At 42.2% G+C, this 23345-nt stretch overlaps 1 protein-coding gene across 2 annotated transcripts in view; it reads left to right on the forward strand.

The window, feature by feature from the left end:
- Positions 1-23345, forward strand: part of ADCY2 (adenylate cyclase 2) — a gene marked incomplete at its 5' end in the record, with an annotated part of 433407 nt that overhangs the window by 373458 nt on the left and 36604 nt on the right. For both annotated transcript variants that reach the window (XM_082650879.1, XM_082650880.1), the window contains 2 exons: positions 3041-3210; positions 20761-20845. In XM_082650879.1, the coding sequence (XP_082507005.1) occupies positions 3041-3210; positions 20761-20845 (255 nt within the window). The remainder of the gene's footprint in view (positions 1-3040; positions 3211-20760; positions 20846-23345) is intronic.

Raw genomic sequence — 23345 nt, forward strand, 5'->3', positions numbered from 1 at the left:
GAGACGCTGAGTGGGGACCTCGCCCGCTGCGCATTCCCAAGGCGATTTTGTGGCTTTTACGGAGCAGTTGTGTAAGACAGTGACTGCTGACTAAAAAGCTGGTTAAAAACCAGGGATTCTCAGACTCTTGGTGGGATTGGATACTTGTGAAAAATCTAATAGTGGATGAGCCCCAAAATGAACTAAAGAAAGAAGACATACAAAGTGCAAGCCCGTGTTTTATTCGACTCACCAGAAAGAAGCCTGTCCTGTCAGGTTGCTGTGCACACGCCCACAGGAATGCAGGGACCCCCAGACAGTTTGCGGGGCTCCCTGGGCTGCTTTCAGAAGCTGTCCCAGCACCGATGCCCGCTGAATCACTGAGCCTCACACCTGCCCTCTGAGGGCAATACTTAGTCATTAAGTATTTAAGTAATTAAGTAATTAATTTAAGTCATTAAGGTAATAATGCAAAGTCCCCTATACGTGAGGGCTGGTTTCAAAGCACAGGCTATCTCTCCCTCACCCTCCACTTTAGGGAGACTGAGTCGGTGGTGCCCATCCACTCTCTCCCAGACGTCTTGATTCTGTCCTTCCTCTCCGCCAGCAAGATGGTCCCATCAGGACACATTTCCTCTCCTCTTTTCTTCTTCCTATTCTCTGTCGTGGGGTTATCAGTGGTCAGAATAGTAGAGAACTGACCTCAGGGAATTGTGGCCAAAGAAGTTGCACTTACAAACTCTCAGCATTCCCTAAGCCGCCACCACCCATCATGCTCCTTGCCTAGGGATGCTTTACTTCCCGAGGACTGACCCAATGCTTGTCGGACCCAAGGGAGTTAATTGCTGGCCTTCCTCTGAAGCTGAGATGCCAGGTCGCAGTCCTCACTGGTGAGGATCTGCATTGATCCCTGTGTGGGTGCCTCTCACAGGGAAGAAGGTGCCTGCTAGGACCACCGCAGCTCATCTTCCGACTTTCCTTTCTCCCCCAAGAACAGGACTGATGCACTAATATTAGTAGCCCTCCCCATGGCTGACTGTAGATGACCTTAGCTGGGGAAATAAAAGGAAGGGCTAGAGGGCTTCCCTGGTGGCGCAGTGGTTGAGAGTCCGCCTGCCGATGCAGGGGACACGGGTTTGTGCCCCGGCCCGGGAAGATCCCACGTGCCACGGAGTGGCTGGGCCCGTGAGCCATGGCCGCTGGGCCTGCACGTCTGGAGCCTGTGCTCCACAGCGGGAGAGGCTGCAACAGTGAGAGGCCCGCGTACCACAAAAAAAAAAAAAAAAAAAAAAAAGGAAGAGCTAGAGTGACAAAAATAAGTAGTTTATACATGGCTTATCCCATATAATATAACTAAAATGGAATAGCTTACACACTGAGCTGTTTTTTAAAGGCAGGATTTATCAAACATCAGTGGGATCTATGTTTTATTAAAATGATTAAACTTTACCGACTGCTGCTTCTGCTGCAGACACGCCGAGATAGTAGGTAACCTTTGTTATTAAAACCCCATTATCCAGCAAACAAATGCTTTGTGAGAATGACAACTGTTTCCACTTAGCGGGCGCCTCCTGGCCTGCAGGGCCGTGGACTCCAAGCTTTACGTGCTCTTCTCAGTGACCTAGAAGGAGGACATTATTACCCTCATTTTACAGATGAGGACACTGTGACACATGCATGTTAGGGCACTGGCCTAAAGTAAATCCACTAACGAGTGATTGGAGCAAAACTGAATCCAGGGCTATCCTGTCTTGACGATGTCCATTGTGGTAAATGGAAAAGTGCTAACACAGGGCAGGCCTGCCAGCTGCTTCCCATGGACCACAAAAGATGGACCGTGCCGGCCTGCTTCCTCACACTGGGGTCTTTGATGTCTTTGGTGCCTGTCCACTTCCAGGGCAGTCATGACTCACCCAGGTCAAAGCTTTTAGGGTTTTTTGTTGTTTTTGTTTTGTTTTGATTTTCAGTTTCAAAATTTACTATCAAACGGCAGTACCCAAGACAATGTGGAACTAGCATAAGTAAAAACATATAGACCAATGGAACAGGATTAATAGTTCAGAAGTAAACCTTCACATTTATGGCCACTTGATTTTCAACCAATGTTAAGTCTTGCTCTTTCTCCTTTTCTTTTTTTTTTTTAACTTTATACGGTGCTACAGTTTATTTTCAATCATATTCTTGTTGCTGATGTTGAAGACTCACCACTGGATTCCTCTCATGTCCTCCAGTTTTCTTAATTGATTTTTTATCTGGGATAAAGACCCATTAGTAGTCTGGTGAAGCCTGTGAACCCTTAGGATGTTGTGGGTTTTTTAAGTTTATTGGAGTATAGCTGATTTACAGTGTTGTGTTAGTTTCAGGAGTACAGCAAAGGGATTCAGTTATACATATACATATATTCATTCTTTTTTAGATTCTTTTTTCATATAGGTTATCACAGAATATTGGGTAGAGTTCCCTGTGCTCTACAGTAGGTCCTTGTTGGTTATCTATCTTATATAGAGTTCAAAGCTTTTAGTTTTTTTAAATCCTTTCTGTTCTAGGTAATCCCTCTGACACACAACTGCTTTTTAAATAAAACGTCTAGGCTTTCTTATACCTTTAATAGAACTACCTGTAATGATTTGTATCCTCTTAATGAATTCAATCATTGAAAGCCCACAAAAGATTCTGTGTACTGTCATTTTGCTTTAATCTGTAAATGGGTAGGGAGCCATATTGTTTTCATTTTCAAGAAGCAAAGGACATTGGCTAATAATGACATAGCTTCAATATAGATTTCTAAAAATTATTTCTGAAGAGTATTTGGCCATATGCACGATTATTTTTTTAAACATGCTACGCTGGGTGAGCAAGCCATGTCATGAGTAATTCTTTTCTAAATGCAGTGTGTTTAGTCATGTATCACCGAATCAAAGAGCAGACAAATGCATCTGCTTTCACAGGCAGTCTGGGAGTTGACCAAGTGAGCTTGATGGGGGTCCCCAATTTTAATTCTCATGTTGGCATTCCTCAGAAGAGATCCCAAGTATTCACCTGACATATTTCCCTGTTCCAGTACTTTATATACAGCTGCATCCTGGGATTGATATCCTGTTCGGTTTTCCTGCGCGTGAATTATGAGCTAAAGATGCTGATCATGATGGTGGCATTGGTGGGCTACAACACCATCTTTCTCCACACTCACGCCCACCTCCTGGATGACTACAGCCAGGTCTTATTTGAGAGGTAACCTGCTTCCTCTTCCTTCTCTCTAGTTCTTTCATGGGATGTTGGTAACATAAGTATGCGTGGAGTAAATGCAAATTAGCAATAGCACTGTCATTGGGAATCACTGTGTGAGTGTTTCTTTGAAATGATGATTCAGGAAGAGAATGTGTGTTTTGTATTACAGATTACACAGAATAGGTATTATCACATATGATCAGCAGATATGAAATGGTTTAGAGAGAGGATTTGTGTTATAATCTGTACTATATCGATAAGAATATCTTTTCTTTCATGTTCAGCTTTATTGATATTTTGGACTGAAGGATTTTCAGGGCGTTGTCCTGTGCATTAAAGGTTATTGAGCAGCATCCCTGGCCTCTACCCACTAGATGCCACAAAATCCACCCCCCCACACAAGTCATGACAATTGAAAATGCCTCCGGACACTGAGGAATGTGCCCTGCAGGGCAGTGCGGCCCCCAGGTCACAACAACTGAATCCATATACACAAAAGTACAGGGACAGTGAGTGGTTCCATTCACAAGTTATAGTGACTGGAAGTATAACTTGTTGGAGATAAGATAAAATTTCTTATTGGAGGTTTCCTAAAACATCCTGGTGTGGACGGAATCCTATTGGTTGTGTTTACTCTGCTAGCCTTAGGACTAGATGCTTCAAAAATGATTCTCCCAGATCCACTCCCTTGGACTTATGAAATGTTTCCTGTTATCAAATTACTTCTATAAGCTAATCATAAATATGTATTCCCTGCTTGAAAAAGAAGTTTTCATCATGATATTCTCCATCTCACATCTTAACAGCAAAAACACATTTTGTATCAAGTGTCAGGTTTATTTCTGGACACACTAGACTTCAAGTTTTTCTATGAATGCTTTGCATAATCCCCCATAATATTTCTATATTTCTTTTAACATAAAATAAATGCCTTAAATACTTGCATAGATTTTTTTCCCAATCTTTATTGGGGTATAATTGCTTTACGATGGTGTGTTAGTTTCTGCTTTATAACAAAGTGAATCAGTTATACATATACATATGTCCCCATATCTCTTCCCTCTTGCATCTCCCTCCCTCCCACCCTCCCTATCCCACCCCTCTAGGTGGTCACAAAGCACCGAGCTGATCTCCCTGTTCTATGCGGCTGCTTCCCACTAGCTATCTATTTTACCTTTGGTAGTGTATATATGTCCATGCCACTCTCTCACTTTGTCCCAGCTTACCTTTCCCCCTCCCCATATCCTCAAGTCCATTCTCTAGTAGGTCTGTGTCTTTATTCCTGTCTCACCCCTAGGTTCTTCATGACATTTTTTTTTCTTAAATTCCATATATATATGTTAGCATACGGTATTTCTCTTTCTCTTTCTGACTTACTTCACTCTGTATGACAGACTCTAGGTCTATCCACCTCATTACAAATAGCTCAATTTTGTTTCTTTTTATGGCTGAGTAATATTCCATTGTATGTATGTGCCACATCTTCTTTATCCATTCATCTGATGATGGACACTTAGGTTGTTTCCATCTCCGGGCTATTGTAAATAGAGCTGCAATGAACATTTTGGTACATGACTCTTGTTGAATTATGGTTTTTCTCAGGGTATATGCCCAGTAGTGGGATTGCTGGATCATATGGTAGTTCTATTTGTAGTTTTTTAAGGAACCTCCATACTCTTCTCCATAGTGGCTGTACCAATTCACATTCCCACCAGCAGTGCAAGAGTGTTCCCTTTTCTCCACACCCTCTCCAGCATTTATTGTTTCTAGATTTTTTGATGATGGCCATTCTGACCAGTGTGAGATGATATCTCATTGTAGTTTTGATTTGCATTTCTATAATGATTAATGATGTTGATCATTCTTTCATGCTCAGACACATCAAACACTTGCATAGATTTGTTGCTCCGGAAAGATGGTTTGTGTTGGCCGCTTCACCAATAGAGGCCCAGTGTCAGGAACGTGGGCATCTCACTGTGTAAACATTTCTTCCCAATAAGAATGCTTTTAGAAACACAATTGCACCACATTCTCCTCACCAAATTTAATTTTCGTCATCCTCCACGCCATGAAACCCTAACAATCTGTAGTCAGGATGAGGATAGTGGAGTTGCAAAAATACAGAATTGTATTAAGGAAATTATATGATTCCTTAGCCAAGATAAAAATGAAATTGAAGTTAATTTTCCAATAACTTCTCAAAATTGCCAACCAAACACACTTTAACATTTCCCTACCATATCCAGAGAGCCCGTATTGAATCCCTAAGGAAATGTAGCATCACCGATCTTGACACACAGCTGAGAACACTACTCAGTTTCCCTTTATTAAATTTAAAGCTCTTGCATACGCTGCACATCCGAAGCAAAAGTAGAAATTAGATTAGCAAGTTTCTGATGGGGAGGGAAATACTTTGGGGATCTGAGGGAAACAGGCCACTTCTTATTAGAACCCCAGCAGCAGGGAAGTAGCTATTTGGTTAAAGAAAAGGAGTTTTACTTTCAGAGCCCTTTTGTTTCATTCAAGGTCTTTTGTGTGTGTTCTCTTGGCTTTGTCTTTATAATCACCTTAAAGCTAGGTAGGGCTCACGGGACAAGCCTCAGGCACCTGCCTTCACTGCCAACGGTAAGCCAGCATCCTCTCTAGGATGGGTGCAACTGCCGTACCATGTTTAAGCCCTGCAAACTTCCACAGAAATATTAACAGGAATTAATTTCCTTTTGTATTGAAATGTAAATTCAGTGAACTTTACTCTTAAGTGGGAAGTCTTAACTCTCTCCTAATTAAGGAACTTTTGCATATATTGATCTGCTATACATACTTATAGTTTTTTGTTCTTAAAGAGATAGCATTATGTCCTTCAAATATTATTAATGACTCCTTGACTAATCACAGAAAGAATAAGCAACGCTTTTGGTTACCTTCCTTATCATTCTATCTATTTCCCATTTCATTATTAATAGGACAGTTCCCAGAATGTGAGCAGAAAAAAAGGAAAGGAAATTAAACATAATTATAGGAATTTTACGAAGGAGTTTGACTAAGGTTTCTGCGCGAGCTGCCACAATACTCCCGGAAGCATTCCTCTGCCAGAAGATGACTATTACTGACATAATAGCATAATACCTCAGAATTAACAAGTGTTCTCTAATAGCAGTTTAAAACGAACACCGAAGGAGAGACCTTTGAGTGGCAGCTTGGAATCCCCTCTGATTTCCCCAACCTCGGTGTGTGTATGATTTAACCATGTGACTTGTGCCAGTGCTAAAAACCCATTGAGGTCAATGTTTCCTTTGCCTTTTCTGGGATTCAAGATATTCCACCATGAAAGAACTGATAAAGGTTTTTTCCTCCTATATCTGGTTTGTTATTGCTGACACAACCCTTTCAGATATGAAACTAGGATCCTTAAAAAAAAAAAAGCTAGTCTGAGATGTTGCTTTGAGAATGTACGTCCCTCCGTCCCAAAGCCATAGATGCCCTTCAAGGAAAATGCTGGCTTAACACAAGGCCAGGCAGCACCTCCTTTCCTGATCGAGTTGGTCTGTGCCGTTGAAGTCACACGCTTGGTGCCATCCCTTTTCCGACCTGTTTTTGGTCACTGTGGATGCCGAAAGCTTGGCCTCTGTGCACCGGTGTCAAATCAAATCTCGGAGACAGAGTTTTAAGTGAAGTAGAAAAGAATAGCTTTATCGCTTTGCCAGGCAGAGGGGGACACACCGGGCTCCTGTGTGTCCCAACCGGGGATGATTTGGGGAGGAGCTTTATAGCAATAGTTCAAGGGCTGGGTTGTAATAAGGATCAGGGGTGTGCAGGGTCTGCAGTCCTTTAATCTGGCCTCAGGTGGTCTCCTGATGAGGTTCTCTGGTTCCTGTGATCTGCTCTCAGGTGCTCTCCTCCCTTGTCTCTGCATCCCCTCCCTTCCTGGATTAGCAACTGTTCGAATCTGCCCTTTGGAGCTCAGGGAAGTTCATAGAGGCTGGAGTCTATTCCCTACAAACAAGAAATGGGGGACAAAGAAAAGCTTCCATGCCCAGGAGCCCCACAGGGTCCTGCTTGGTTTCAGCATCTCTGTTTACAGGGGACTGCTGGGCCATCTTCTGAATACACAGTTTGGACTGTGTTGTTGTCCTATATGTGAGTTCACCATGTTTCAGGGGCCTTTTCCAAGCCAAATTTGACATTGATCACAGACAAGCCAACAGGGAGTTTTTTGCCAGCAGAGTCAGCAAAGAAAACAAAAGTATGCACTAGAAAGACTCCAGATCAATGAATAATTCAGAAAAGGATACCAATCTGTAAGATTCATGAGTGCGGAAAGCCAACTTCACAGGAGAAAAAAATAGTCCACTCGAGAGGGTGTGCCATTAAAATCCATACGAACGGAGGCCAGCAAGGTCCCTGCACTTCACCCGCCATCATGTGACTGTGGTCTGTCACCTCTTGGTGGAGAAAGCTCAGAAGTGTCTGATATCTAGGAGGTCCAGGAAAATCCATGTCCTGATTCTCTGGCATTTACAACAGTCTTCCATATCCTCTGTGAGTACAAGATGCTTTGCTGAATCAATCAATCACCGATCCCGATTCCGGTCCATGACACCAACTCCCAAAGCCCTCAGCCAGCGCCACTGAGGATGCTTTACAGGTGATGGTGGTGGTGATCGTGATAAACCATTGATATTGCTGGAAGCTGTTTTTGTTTCAAGGACACATTCCCTTCCCTTGACAAAGGCTCCTTACAGAGTCTGAAAGACGTTATCAGATCTTTCCTGCATGTTTTTTCCTTGCAGAACTGAAGAGTATCAAAGGGTGAATATTATCATTTCACATGGACCCAGCCATTATGTTAATTCACCTGAAAGCTAGAAATATGCTTTCTATTCTGAAGATGTGTGGAGGATGGAGAGCTTGAACAGAGGGGTTAACCAGGAGTCCAGCACATTAACCAGCTCTGTGTGGGCACTTAGCCTAATAAAATAAATACTGTGTGGGCTTCCCTGGTGGCTCAGTGGTTGAGAGTCCGCCTGCTGATGCAGGGGACCTGGGTTCCTGCCCCGGTCCGGGAAGATCCCACATGCCGTGGAGCGGCTGGGCCCGTGAGCCATGGCCGCTGAGCCTGCGCGTCCGGAGCCTGTGCTCCACAACCGGAGAGGCTGCAAGAGTGAGAGGCCCGCATACCGCAAAATAAATAAATAAATAAATACTTTCTGGGCAGCATATAAAGTGTATAATTAAGCAACAATTATATTGAGTACCCAGCATCATTCAGAAGCTCTGGATTATTGCTGGTAGAAATGTCTGCATAATTTTAACTTCCTGACCTTAGCAACAGCTCCATACCAAGGATAGCCATGGAGATGCTCCATAGCGATGGAGCCATGAGTCAAGCACCTTCAACATGGTTCTGCATTCTCTGTTTTTTCTGTGTCTCATGGAAAACCCAATGGCTAGAATTCAGCATATTGTAACATTTTGACAGTGTCCCAGCTAGGGATCCGCTGATGATGAGCTCACTGAAAGCCTGGAGGAAGAACTGCAGCATTAATCATGCTCAGGAAGAAGGCAGGAGCAGTGTGCATGCACCTCTGGGAGAGATGGTCCAGAGGTGTTCCTAGGGAGGGTGGAACCACTGCATCTTTCAAACCAGAAAGCGATAATGACTAAAGCAAGGTGAGCAGTAGGTGCCCTGAAGTACGTACTGCCACAGGTCACCGAAGGGCAACACACACAGGGGTGCCAGGAACAGTTCTCTGGACTGGAGGAATTCTTTGAAAGCATAAAAGCCACAACTACCAGAAACTGCCCTCTGAACGGCTCAAAGGAGTCAGGTGGACATGCCGAGACAGGTTGGAGACGGGCCTGGGTTCAGGAGCTGGGAGGAAGAACACCTGACATTTCTTTAAAGTCTCCTCTTTTAAATGAAAACCGTATTCCAAATCTGTAGTCAAACCCATAATATATCCAAGTTCATACTGAAAAGATTTTAAATTACTTTCAAATTTAATATCTCAGTTTCTCTTCCCCTTCCTAATTCCCCTCTTCCCCTGCAGTGCCATCTCCAGAAAGTATGGAATACACACGTTTGTTTCTCTGTAACTGACACCACTAGTAGCAGAGCTGGGAGGTAGAGTAAGGAGGTCAGTAATCTGAATTGCCTAAGTTAACAAGAACAACAAAAAAAGGTGTCCTAGGGCTGCTCGAATTCTACCAATCTTTCTTTTCTTCTATAAAAAGCAACCATTAGTGAGCTCCTTTGTTATCTAACCTAAAAAAGAAAATGCCCTGTGATTTTGACCCACTTGTAGGAAGATACTCAGTTTTTAGGCTGTTTTTTGTTTTGTTTGATTTTCGAATGAGCTGAAGAAGGAGACTTCAGAGGGCCTGGGCCCCCAGACTAGACAGGGTACGTACTTCTTATCATCAGCTCTCCAATGTATGAGGCTAAAGCCCAGTGCACAGACCCACGATATCAGATGCACCAACTGCTTCCCACTTAAAATCACTCTTCTCCAAAGGATGAAACCATGACTGCATTAATCAGGGTGCATCTTTTCTCCATGGCAAAAGGCCAGCACTACCTCTCCAGCCCCACTTTTATCATTTCTCCTGACCTGCAGCTGCCTCCAGGGCTCTTTCTTAAACGTGAGCTTATCCCTTATTATGTTAGTCGTTTGCAGTCCCAGAATTTGTTTGCAGTCCTTAGCATTTGTGAATAACTCGGAAACAGCATGAGACTTTGATCCATCTGTCCTTGGATGACACTGGGTCACCTTCTTTGGAAGATTGCATAGGATTTCAGTGCATCTGTGTCCAGCCACAGGAGGAAAAGTGTCTATAAATGAAACCCCTTAGATTTCAAACCAACACAGTTATTTGTCCACTCATTCCTTTGTCTTCACAGCACAGTTTCATTGAATACCCTGTATATTACAGGCCTGACTGCTGGAGTCCAAGCACAAAGAGATGAATAAAATAGTCTGTGCTCTCAAGAATTTACAAAGTCTCCTATTAGAAAATTGTGTCTCACAAGAAGTCCAAAAGGAGACTTGCAGGTTAAGTTCCTATAGCCTACCTAGGGAATGAGTGAACCTGTTGGCTGGAAGCTGGTTAAGTGACCCAGAGTTGACTGTGATATTGGAAAGGTCTTGAAGAAGTGTGGAGATCCAAAAAGATAGGGGAGGAGTGTTGTCAACATCATGGCAGAATAAGACATCCCTTATGTTTGTCCCCAACAATAATTTGTAATCTATCCTTGGAGAAAAGTGCCTTTGTAGGAGCTGTGGGACCCAGCACCATATAGGATCCAGAAGGAGTCTCGTCCACCCATGTGTTGGACAGTAGGCATACAGACCTTGATCCTGGCTGTGGACCCTGCAGTGACATGTAATCCAGCTTCAGCAGCTCTTGGCCACGGAGCCCCCTGGAAAACAGTCTTAGCCAGTGACCCATGGAAGAGAGAGACTTTGCAGAAGTCCAGGTTTTCAGAGGAGAAGTTCTAGCACACCATTGGAGAAAAAAACATGAGTTTGGACAAGCTGAAGTGGGTAAGAGAAACAGTCTGACTCTGTCCACACCACCCTTCCCCCAAGATGGCACAGCTTAAGTCCAAGAGAGATGTTCTCACTCTCTGACTTCTCCTGTGAGCACCCAGCTTCCCAGCTGTGCAGGATGCTACCAAGCTGGGAGAGGAGCAGATAGGACTCTCAGAGGGCTTTAAGAGAACACAGATGCTACTAACTGCATGACTGCCTTTGTCAAGAAGCCCACCCACAAGCCGCTGGGAACACTTCACCCACAGATCTCTCCAGCTGGCTCACGGGCACCCTCATTGTTCCACATGCCTCATGCACACCCCTACCCTGCGGCCAGCTCCCTGTGCATATTCCCTCCCGATGGCAGCATCGAGAGGGAGCTTGGACCAACGGCTAGTGGGCATGCACAGAAAGCTGACTGAAATCTGAGGGCCAGAGAGAGACCACAAACTTGAGCTTTAGTGAGTTTTGTTTGGGAAAACAAAAGGAAGACTGTCAGCAGTCGGCCTGGTGCATTGTAGGATGGAGAGGAGGCATACAAGCTTAGAATTCTGTCATAAGAGGGAGCAAGAAAGGTGGAGAGATGTATCCACAGAAGATCCCGAAAGCCTCAGAAGCACTAGCAGGGCTGGAGGAAGATATTTATGCCCTGAAGACAGTTAGTAAAGGGTGCAGGAAGTGAGTGCTACTTCACATACGAAGACAGCAATGCAAAACTTTACGGAACATGAAATCAAGGAAGAAAGGAACAAAGGAACTAAAAAACAGCTAGAAAACAATTCATTATAAAGCCCTTACCTATCAATTTTACTCTAAGTGTAAATGGATTGAATTGTCCATTTAAAAGGCATAGAGTGGCTATACAGATAAAAAAACAAGATCCAACTATATGCTGCCTACAAGGAACTCACCTCAGCTTTAAGGACACACATAGGATCAAAGTAAAGGAATAGAAAAAGATATTCCATGCAAGTGGAAACCAAAAGAGAGTAAGGGTAGCTATACTTATATCCGATAAATACACTTTCATCCAAAAACTGTAACAAAAAACAAAGAAAGTCATTATGTATTGACAAAGGGGTCAATTCATCTAGAAGATATAAAAATCATAAATATATATGCATCCAACATCAGAACACCTAAATAAATTAAGCAAATGCTAGTAGATATGATAGGAGAAATAGATGACAATGGAATAATAGTAGAGAACATCAATACATCACATTCAACAATAGATCATCCAGACAGAAAGCCAAGTAGGAAACATTGGACTTGAACTAAACTGTTAGGTCAAGTGGACCTAATAGACATATTTGGAACACTCCATCTAACAGCAACAGAATACATTCTTCACAAGCACACATGGAACATTCCAGAATAGATCATATGTTAGGTCATAAAACATGTCTTAGCAAAATTAAGGTTGAAATTATACCATGTATCTTTTCCAATCACAATGGTATGAAACTAGAAATCAGTAACAGTAGGAAAACTGGGAATTTCACAAGTATATAGAAATTAAACCACGTACTCCTAAACAATCAATGGTCAAAGAAGAATACAAAAGGAAAAACAAAATATAACTTGAAACAAATGAAAATGGAAACACAAGGTACCAGAACCTATAGTATGCTGCAAAAGCAGTTTTTAAAGGGAAGTTTATAATTACAAATGCCTACATTAAGAAAAAGAAAGATCTCAAATAAAAACCCTAACATTACACCTCAAAGAAATAGAAAAAGAAGAACAAACTAAGCCCAAAGTTAGAAGAAGGAAGGAAATAACAAAGATCAGAGCAGAAATTAATGAAATACAAACTAAGAAGACAATAGAAAAGATCAGTGAAGCTAAGAGCTGCTTTTTGAAAAGATAAACAAAATAAACAAACCTTTAGGTAGACTAGCCATAGGGAAAAAAGAGAGAGGACTGGAATAAATAAAATTAGAAATGAAATAGAAGACATTGCAGTTGATACTACCCAAATTCAAAGGACCATAAGAGACTACTATGAAAATTATACACCAACAAATTGGACTACAGAGAAGAAATGGATAACTTCTTGGAAATATACAACCTACCAAGACTGAATGATGAAGAAATAGAAAGTCCTAACAGACCAATAATGAGGAAGGAGATTGAATCAGTAATCAAAATCTCCAACAAAGAGAAGCTCAGGACCATATGATTTCACTAGTGAATTCTACCAAACATTTAAAGAAAAATTAATCCCAATATTTCTCAAACTTTTCCCAAAATTGAAGAGGAGGAAACACTTCCAAACTCACTTTATGAGGCCAGCATTACCCTGATATCAAAGCCTGATAGGGACACTAAAAGAAAAAAACAACAAATAACAACAACAACAAAAAAACACAGACTAATATTCCTGATAAATACAGATGCAAAAATTCTGAACAAAATATTAGCAAGCCAACTTGAACAGCATATTAAAATGATCATGCACAATGATCAAACGGGATCTATCCCTGAGATACAAGGATGGTTCAACACATGCGAACTAATAAGTGTGATACACCACATTAATAGAATGAAAGATAAAAATCATATGATCTCTTATCTCAATAAATGCAGGAAAAGCATTTGATGAAATACATCTTCTCATGATAAAAACTTTCAACAAATTGGGTATAGAAGGAACACACCTCAGCATGATAAAGTTGCCATATAACAAGTGCATAGCTAATATCATACTCAATAATAAAAGGCTGAAAGCTTTTCCTCTAAAATCAAGACAAGAAGAGGGTGCCTCTCTTGCCACTTTTATTCAACATAGTACTGGAAGTCTTACCCAGAGAAATCAGGCAAGCAAAAGAAATGAAAGGCATACAATTAGAAGGAAGATGAAAACTTGTCTTTGTTTGCAGATGATATGATCTTATACATAGAGAACCCTAAAGGCTCCACCAAAAAAAAATTGCTAGAACTAATCAAAAAATTCAATTAAATCACAGCATACAGAATCAACATACAGAAATCAGTTGTGTTTCTATACACTAACAATGAATTATCTGATAAAGAAATAAAGAAAACAATCCCATTCACAATGGCATCAAAAACAAGAAAATATTTAGGAATAAATTACACCAAGCAGGTGAAAGATCTGTACACTGAAAACCATAAGACTTTGATGAAAGTAACTGAAGAAGACACAAGAAAATGGAAAGAAATCCCATGTTCATGGATCAGAAGAATATTGTTAAAATGTTCATACTACCTAAAGCCATCTATAGATTCAATGCAATTCCCATCAAAATTCCATTAGCAGTTTTCACAGAAATAGAACAAACAATTCTAAAATTTGTATAGAACCACAAAAGACCCTGAATAACCAAAGTAATCCTGAGAAAGAAGCATAAAGCTGGGGGCATCACACTCCTGATTTCAAACTACACTGCAAAGCTACAGTAATTAAAACCATATGGTACTGGCAAAAAAAAATTGACACATAGACAAGTGGAACAGGATACAGAGCCCAGATAACCCCTTGCATATGTGGTAAACTAATATTTGACAAGGGAGCCAATGATACTCAATAAGTAAAGGATAGTCTCTTCAATAAATGGTATTGGGAAAATTAAATACCACATGCAGAAGAATGAGATTGGACCCCTATCTTACACCACTAACAAACATTAATTTGAAATGCATAAGAGACCTGAAACCTTCAAACTCCTAGAAAAAAAACATAGGGGAAAAAACTCCTTGACACTGATCTTAGCAATGATTTTTTTGGATATGTCACCAAAAGCACAAACAACAAAAGCAAAAATAAGTGAGTGGAACTACATCAAGCTAAAAAACTTCTGAATGGCAAGAGAAACCATCAACGAAATGAAAAAGCAACCTACAGAATGGGAGAAACTACTTGCCAATAATATATCTGATAATGGGCTAATATCCAAAATACATAAAGAACTCATACAACTCAACATAAAAAAAATAATCAATTTAAAAGTAGGCAGAGGAACTGAATAGACATTTTCCAAAGAAGACATACAAATGGTCAACAGGACCTGAAAAAATGTTCAATATTATTAATAATTGGGGAAGTGTGTATCAAGACCACAGTAAAATGTGGCACACTCCGTAGAATGGCTATTATCAAAAAGATAAGAGATGACAAGTTTTGGCAAGGTTGTGGAGAAAAAGGAATAACGGGATATTATTTTCTCAACCATGAGAAAAAAGGAAATCCTGCCACTTGCAACAACATGAATGGACCCTGAGGGCATCATGCTGAGTGAAATAAGCCAGCCAGAGACAGACAAATACTGTATGATGTCACTTATATGTGAAATCTAAGAAGGCTGAACTCACAGAAACAGAGAGTAGAACGGTGGTTACCCAGGGCTGGGGAAAGGTGGGAGAAGTGGGGAGATGTTGGTCAAAAGGCACAAGCTTCCTGTTATAAGATGAATACGTTCTGGTGATCTAAGGTACAGTGTGGTGACTAGAGCTAACAATACGGTATTACATGCTTGAAAGTTGCTAAAAGAGTAGATCTCAAATGTTCTCACCACAAAAGGAGATGGTAATTATGTGAGGTGATGAGGATGTTAGCTAATGCTATAGTGATAATCATTTCCCAACATATAAGTGTATCAAATCAGCACATTGTACACCTTAAACTTATACAGTTTATATGTCAATTATGTCTAAATAGAACTGGAAAGAAAATAACTGAAAAATATGTCAAAAGACACAAACTGTCTGCAGAGGTCATTCCCACCCCTGACTCAGTTGGTCAAGAAAACTTATTAATGGTGCATCTCCAATCATCGGAAAGGAATGGTGTATTTTTTAAATGACTGAGCTGTTTTAGAACTCTCCTGTCTGACAACAGCTCTGGTGGCCATTGCAAACAACCGGATCAGCCATCAGAAAATAGGTTTGTTTGGATGGCTGCTGAGTCTGAGCAGTGGAATACAGGAATTTTGGCTGAGCTGTCATCCTCACGCTTCATCACCAGCCAGCATCACCTGGCCAGGACCCAGCCACTGCACTGGAGGAGAGGTGACCTGCCACTGCACTGGAGGAGAGGTGACCTGGAGGAGAGGAGAGCTTGGAAGCAGAGGTCAGCAGGATGCTGTATGCCACTCAACTGAAAGGCCAGGAGGAAATATCAGGAAAGTGGTACTAACACGTGCATCTCAGCAATCCCTTGCCCTTTCTCCAGCCAGACTTAGAAAAAGATTTCTTGACAGGGCAGTTGGCTGTCTTTATTTTTCCCTTTGCATTTTAACCCCAGCGTTTCCTTTCTGGGGTATTTTTGTTTTATTCGGACTGTGTCGTCTTCTGACATTGTAGTTGAGGTCTTGGTCCTGTGCTGAGCAAGGTACAGCAGATTCATCTTGCAGCAGCATCAAGTTGGCCAAAACTTGAGCTTTTTGCATCGTTTGACATTGAAGATGCCTGAGGATTCAGAGGTTCCTTGTCGGCAAAGCCAGGCGTTTCCTAACTTACTCACAGGGACAGCCAGAAGTAAACAGATTTCATCAGCGGCAGAGCAACAGGGTCTCACGTTAAGAGGGAGGGAAGTAGCCATTGTCTCTTTGTGGGACTTTTCTTGATGAAACGTGGGCCTCAGGGGGTCAGGGTCCCAGAGGTCAGACTACTTTTGATCCCAGTGAATGACCTGGGAAGATCTGATTTTACTCAGTTCGTATATTGTTACCAACACGACGGAAACTAGGTTTCTTGAGGTACTTTTCTTCTTAGTAAATAGAGGCTTATGTCACCTAGAAAATAGAATGTTTTGAAATGTAATTATGTTTGTGTATACATGCCTGGACTGCATCCTCTCCTGAAAGCAATGAAAATGTCATTTTTATGTCACGGAGCTGTTAGCCTTTAGGTTAGAGACTGGCTCACCAAGCAATTCCATATCCTTTGCCCAATTTGTTAGGTTTCTTTGTTCTCTTGGACTCTGGAAACTTGAGGGCCAGAATGATTGCTCCATCAACAGCCTCAGGGTGAGGGTCAGCTGTAAATTAGTGTGTGGCTACAGGCACATTTGGGTGTCTGTGCCTCCAGAACCCATTTTTAAGTATAAAAAATAGCCTATCTGGTCACATTTTGGCTAAAACTGTCAAGTTAAAAACCATAGAGTTAGAAACCTTCTCAGTTATATTAGCTCTGTCTTCTGTACTTCATAACAGAGTGATAGCACAGCCCTAACATGTGAAAGTCCAAAGTGGATTTCATCCCTAAAACTTAAAGGGAAGGGAGAGAGAGAGAGACCTCAGACTAAGTTGCTGTCAGTTTTATATAATGGCTGATACAATTGTTAATGTGTCAATTGTGACACTTAAAAGAAGACATGCTGAGGTCCTAAGCCCCAGTAGCTGAGAATGTGACCTTATTTGGAAATAGGGTCATTGCACATGTAATTAGTTCAGATCAAGTCCTGCTGGAGTGAGGTGGGCCCTGATCCAATATGACTGGTGTCCTTGTAAGAAGATGGCGATGTGGAGACAGAGACACGTGGGGGGAGGGGAGCGGGCACCACGTGATGATGAAGACAGACATTGGAGTGATACAGTGGCTAGCCGACCACCAAAGCCAGGACGGGGCAAGGAAGGATTTCTCTGCTGGTTTCAGGGGAGCACAGCCCTGCCGGCACCTTGATTTCAGACTTCTGGCCTCCAGAACTATGAGATGATAAATTTCCGTTGTTTTAAGCCACCCAGTTTGTGGCACTTTGTTTCAGCAGTCCTGGGAGTTAGGAGTTTGGAATTAGCAGATACAAACTACTGTATATAAAATAAACAACAAGGTCCTGCTATATAGCAAAGTATCTTGTATAACATATAATGGAAAAGATTGAGAAAGAATATATATATATATATATATATATGTGTGTGTGTGTGTGTGTGTATGTATAACTGAATCATTTTACTGTGCACCTGAAACCAACACAGCATTGCAAATGAACTACACTTCAAAAAAAAAGAAAAAGAAAAGTCCTGGGAAACTGATATGATCAACACAACTGACTAGACTCCGCCAGAAGACATCTTGGAATTTTATTCTCTCTGTCCCGATGTCCCCCCCATACTACCCACTCCTTTTCCTCCCAGCCTCTCTTGCATACACACAAAGAGCAAGGAACCCAGGAATGGATCTGTGGATGGAGAAATTCATCCTTCAAGCTTCAGAAGCCCACCAGCCATGGCCTGTGAGGGGCCCACGTGGGAGAGATGGACTCCAATTGGAATCAGCAGTTCTTTGGGGCTGGATGAATAAAAGAAGTTTTTGAGAAATCTAAATGAAAGTGAAGACAGCAGGTTACAGTTCTCCCTAGTTGACAGAGAACGTCAGAAGGACAAAAGGCATCTGTGGACTGGTACCCAAGTCTATCCTACAGGCTGTGCTGTGCGTCATTATTTCTGAGGTCCGTTTAGTTCTGTACTTTGCAGTGCACTGCCCGGTCCAGCAATGAGAGCCATTCCTAGTCTTGCTTCCCCCAAGTCCCCACCTCCACCCACCACTATTCCTCACTAAGGCTCAAGAACTGGCAGATAGGTAGAGGTCATTTCCACCCCTAAACCTATGTTTAAATGCATTAGCGTGAGGAGTCCCAGAAAAGGATTTTTCCCTCTACGTTGCTTGCATGTATTTTCTGTATGATTATCTGAAAACTCAGCCAGCCCCTGAACTGCATAAAGAGGGTCTTACCTCCCACTCTCCATCAGTGAGAGGGACGGGAGATGGCTTTGTATATTGGGGGCATCTGGTCCCTTACCTGGGGATGCACGTGGGACCTGAGTTCTGATTGGTTGCATTGATGAAGCTACTGTAAGATCCTGACCTTGAAGTTAACATTTTACTCTCAGTTTACATTTATAGGGTGATGGGTAAAAGGGAGGGATGTCATAGCAGTTTTCTAGGATTCCTGGAATGGTAAAGTAATAGGATGTTCACAAAGCAACATGAAAATTAAAAACAGCCTGCACCAGCTTCTTACGCGCTGTTGTCTATGTTGTACCACTTTTTTTTTTTTTTTTAACTATGCCGTGCAGCTTGTGAGATCTTAGTTCCCCAACCAAGGATCGAACCCGGGCCCTGGCAGGGAAGGCTCAGAGTCTTAACCACTGGACTGCCAGAGAATTCCCTGTACCAGTTTTATTAACTGGTCAATATCCTGTCAGTGTAGTCAGTATGGGGGGAAATGAGTTTAAAAGTCACTGGGGACTCCCCCCGGAGGTCCAGTGGTTAAGACTCCATGCTTCCACTGCAGGGGGCATGGGTTCGATCCCTAGTCGGGGAACTAAGATCCTACATGCCGCACATGGTGTGGCCAAAAAAAGTCCCTAAAAGTCACTGGAGTTTGCACTGCTTATAAACATCTGCTCCCTGCAGTGACTTCAACTGTGCTATTAGACACAGCTGCCATGGGCTCAAAAAGGAACTTCATTTCTTAAAATCACTACTACTGAGACAGGAAAGTGACACTTGTCAGCTCACTTCATTTCCAGAGAGAAACTGGTGACCTCCTTATGGCTGTTGAGCTCAGATTTGTTCCAGCCACAGTTGGCTTGGTAGGAGGAAAGAGCCCTGAGTACAAGCATAGCCCTTCTGGAGAGTTCTCTGAGGTCCTAAGCCCTTCAGCCACTGGGACCGGAGATTCTGTCTCCTCATTTCCGCAGGAATCTGCCTTTCTTTTGCACATGGATCTGTCATTCTGTTAATGAAATCCACCAGCCTGCATTTTCTTATCTTTTTCTCTACCTTCCTCGCTCCATCCTCTTGTTTATCACTGTGTAGTTAATACGAAAAATCATGAGTACCATTTATGAAGTGCTTCCTGTATGTCAGGCTCTATGCCAGGTACATAAGTATTTGACCTAGTGACCAAGACAGCCAGTAAGATGGGCACTGGTACCCACTTTGGCTGATGGGGACAGTGAGGTTTGGAGGGGCTTATCCTAGGCCCCAAGCTCACTAGAGCAGGGGAGTCATGATTCCAACCAGGGTTACTTACTCCAAAGCCCACCTGCGCTCTTTAGTTCTTTATCCATTTCTCTTGTTATCTCCTCAGTCCTCGAACCTTCTATGGAGAAACAGGAAAATCTCAAAGCATATTCAACTCCCAAGCAGAAACTGATGACTTGATATTTATACTTGATTAAATACAAGCTATGCTGCTTATGTGACATGGCAGCCAAGCATAATCAACTTCTCAAGTCTCATTTACAGTTATAGGTGTGAAATAATCACTTGTCAGCTCTGCAGGATTACCCTGGGGAATCAAGTCTATTTCTCCTTGTATGCTGTACAAGAACCAAAATCAGAACCTTTAAGTTGACACGTAAAATTCACCACCACACCTGCCAACTAGGATGTGTGGGTGGTCATTGCCTAGAAGGTCATGGTGAGGATGCAGGGCCCAGCCAGCACAGCGAGAGCTTGGTGGGGCAGTGGGCCAAGGGTTTCCATCTGTCTTATGTCTTCGTGATACAAAACCCCATGAAAGGAGGAGTAAGGAGGGACTGCCAGAAAGTTATATGAAAGTATATTATTCATATGTCAGAGTAGCTTATAGAAATAAAGTTCCCTACTTCATTTTTATATCTCCCGTGATTATTAATTTCTAGCATACTGTCTCATTCTGCAAATAATTACTAAAAAATACAAGTCATATATCCAATTATCCATATTGATCCCAGAAATATAAAGAAAATGTTATTAATATTCTGCTATTCATTTTATATTCGCTAGAGTTTGGTATAAAGTAAGAAATCTATATTCATTTGGAAGATTTTTTTCTTTTACAGAGCTCTTGAAATAAGGATTATTTTGCTTTCTTTTGATGCAATCTGGGCTTGCAAATGTATTTGAAGTGTGTGTGTGTGTGTGTGTGTGTGTGTGTGTGTGTGTGGTTGGTATAGAATGTAGACAAGCACTAGAGATTCTGAAATTTGTTCATGCACGAATTCTACGTCCTGTATGTATGTTGTTGTGGTATATTGTTTTCATCTGTTTGTTTGTTTTTTAATAGACCAGGCATTTGGAAAGACCTAAAGACCATGGGCTCAGTGTCTCTCTTTATATTTTTCATCACACTGCTTGTTCTGGGCAGACAGGTAAGAAGTCTGTTACTTCTGTAACTTCTCTAAAGTGCTGTATTCATAATACTTTGCTGACGTGCATTGCCATTGCTTTCATGCAAACAAATGTTGAAGCATCAGAATCATCTCATCACTTAAGAGAAAAGTAGGTAGCACAAGGTGTGTATACTTGGCTATAGACACAAGAAAAAGGCCTCTCATTTTTTCTTTTTTCCCTAAGAGGCAAATTTTGTGAACAGTAGAAGTGTGAATCAATGAATTTCCTGTTAAGTCTCAAAATAAATGTGTGGGTTTCTGTAAGCCTACAATGTATTCCCTCAATAGCTGCCACTAATTGGAAAAAAGAGTCCCCTTGCCTGGGGTTTTCATCTGCATTTCAAAACGTATAGCTTCTTTTTCTTTTAAGTGGGCATTAAATATCCCTGCTGTCACTTGCAATTATCCCTAGAAATATGGTCCCTTGTTCAAAAATTTTATTTTGTGATGCAAATGAAACATCCTCCTCGGGCTCTGTGCCCGCTTCTGGCCTCCCCGTGGAGCCTGTAGGTGCAGGACTTTTAAGGGCAATATTCTTTCTCTGCCTGCAAACAAGGACAATCACCCAAAGACTAAAGACTCATCCCACACCAGGTAGCTCTGCCTCAACCAAAGTTTGTTTTAAGTTCTTTGATGGATAGCATGAAACAAAGAAGTGATTTATGTGGAGATAACCAGGGAAGAGACAATGCCAATTAAATTATATACACATCTCTAAACAGTTATCTGAGAGGCAAACTATCAGCTGGGGAGTTTGGGTCTGCCTTCCCTTTCTCACCAGGAGGAAGCGGCTAATAATTGCACAGTCAGAGCAGAGACCAGATCTGTGACAGTCAGTCCAGCACCCGGGAATGCCATCCATCCTCTTCCATCTTCCTGGGGAAGTGCAAGGGGCATCCTTCCCTGGAGCTCACAGTGCAGCTCTCACCAATCTCCCTAGAGCTACGCTGTGGTCCTGATGCAGAGCTCAGAACACCCCGGTCCCCCCATCACCCTCCCCACCTCTGTCCCCGGCACATGCTAGGTTCTGCATTCTTAGGCAGTTTCTCCTACTAGAATGATCACTCAGATTGCTTCACAGCAATATATTTTAATTACCTAGAATCAAATTGAATTCTCCCAACTTTTTTTATTGATCACTGAGATAATATACAGGCAATACCACTACACAAATGTTGTCGAATCCCTGCTCACTGATCAGTTACTCCCTAAATGATTTAAATAAATTATCAAAAGCATGCAGTATTACGGCCAGGCATTCATTTAACATGATAGGGCTGGTACCGGTTTCCTTTTGTGTCACTAGTGTAATGATAAGTAATATGTACATCTAGAGGCCTAAAGAGTAGTAATCCCTGCAGGATTAATTGTGTTCACAGTTACTCTTTAACTAGAACCAAGGATATACAGAGGTGAGCCGGAAGGCTGACCTTCAGTCCAAAATCATTCAGTGAATGATTTACTGAGGTCCCAAGTCTTCTGGGATAACAAGAACTGAGAAGTCTGTGATATAGTGCCTCTGCACACCCTTCCGGAAATACAACTGTATTATAAACAAATGTCTGATATTTGAAATAAGGTTGTCAAGTGTTGTAAGAATCCATGGCCTCAGAGTTACCTCTTTTCTGAATATGTTTTAAATAATAGCACAGACTTTTTGCAACTTATTTTTGTTATCATTTGTCCTAATGGCTCCCCTGACCCATGACCATCATTTTTGAAACGATGGCAATGTACTTGCTTTCTAAGAAAATGACTATACTAAATATTGCTCTAGGCATCTCAGAAACCTTAGTGAAAACATAACACATCCTAGACAAGAGCGACAGTACAGTACCACTCTCTGTACTGAAATCTAGTTTGTGACAGAAACGCAAGCCAACTCAAGGGCCTCTTTTGACAAAGAAAGGTCCCTTGTATTTCACCCAGGTTTAAAGGGCAGCCCCCTGCCATCAAGGGTCTGCATCCTAGGTGGGCTCATTCAGAGTATGGAACCGGGCAGCGGCAACCTAGTGCCTGAGAGTGAGGCCGAGGTCCTTGTGCGTGAGAGTTGAGGATCCCAGAGAAAGTGGAATCACATGCTGCCTGCGCCCCTGCCCAGAGACCACTTCTGTCCACGCAGAAAGGTGTAAGCCCAGTTCCTCAGGTACTTTTCAGAACTAGACAGAGCACGAGACGCCCTCGAGGCTGTGGTAGGACGTGAAACACAGCAGACAGGGTCGCTGGGGTCCCAGACGCGGCCTGGACACCCTCTCAAGACTCTTCCTGTTCTCTCTCCCATCACGCCAGAGCTCATGAAGACAAATTCCACATCTGAGTGGAATCTGGGCCCCTAAGCATTTGGGGAGTAGCCCCAGATGGAATCTGAGAGATGGGAGGTGATGTGAGGACTGGAGGTCATGGAGCAGGGCTGCTGTTTTAGTTGAAGTGTCACAAAGTCCTTAGAGCGCTTTCCCGCCCTGAGTCAGGGTCCCGGAGG

Source organism: Grampus griseus, assembly GCF_964374135.1.
Source record: "Grampus griseus genome assembly, chromosome: 3".
NCBI classification, from domain to species: Eukaryota; Metazoa; Chordata; class Mammalia; order Artiodactyla; family Delphinidae; genus Grampus; species Grampus griseus.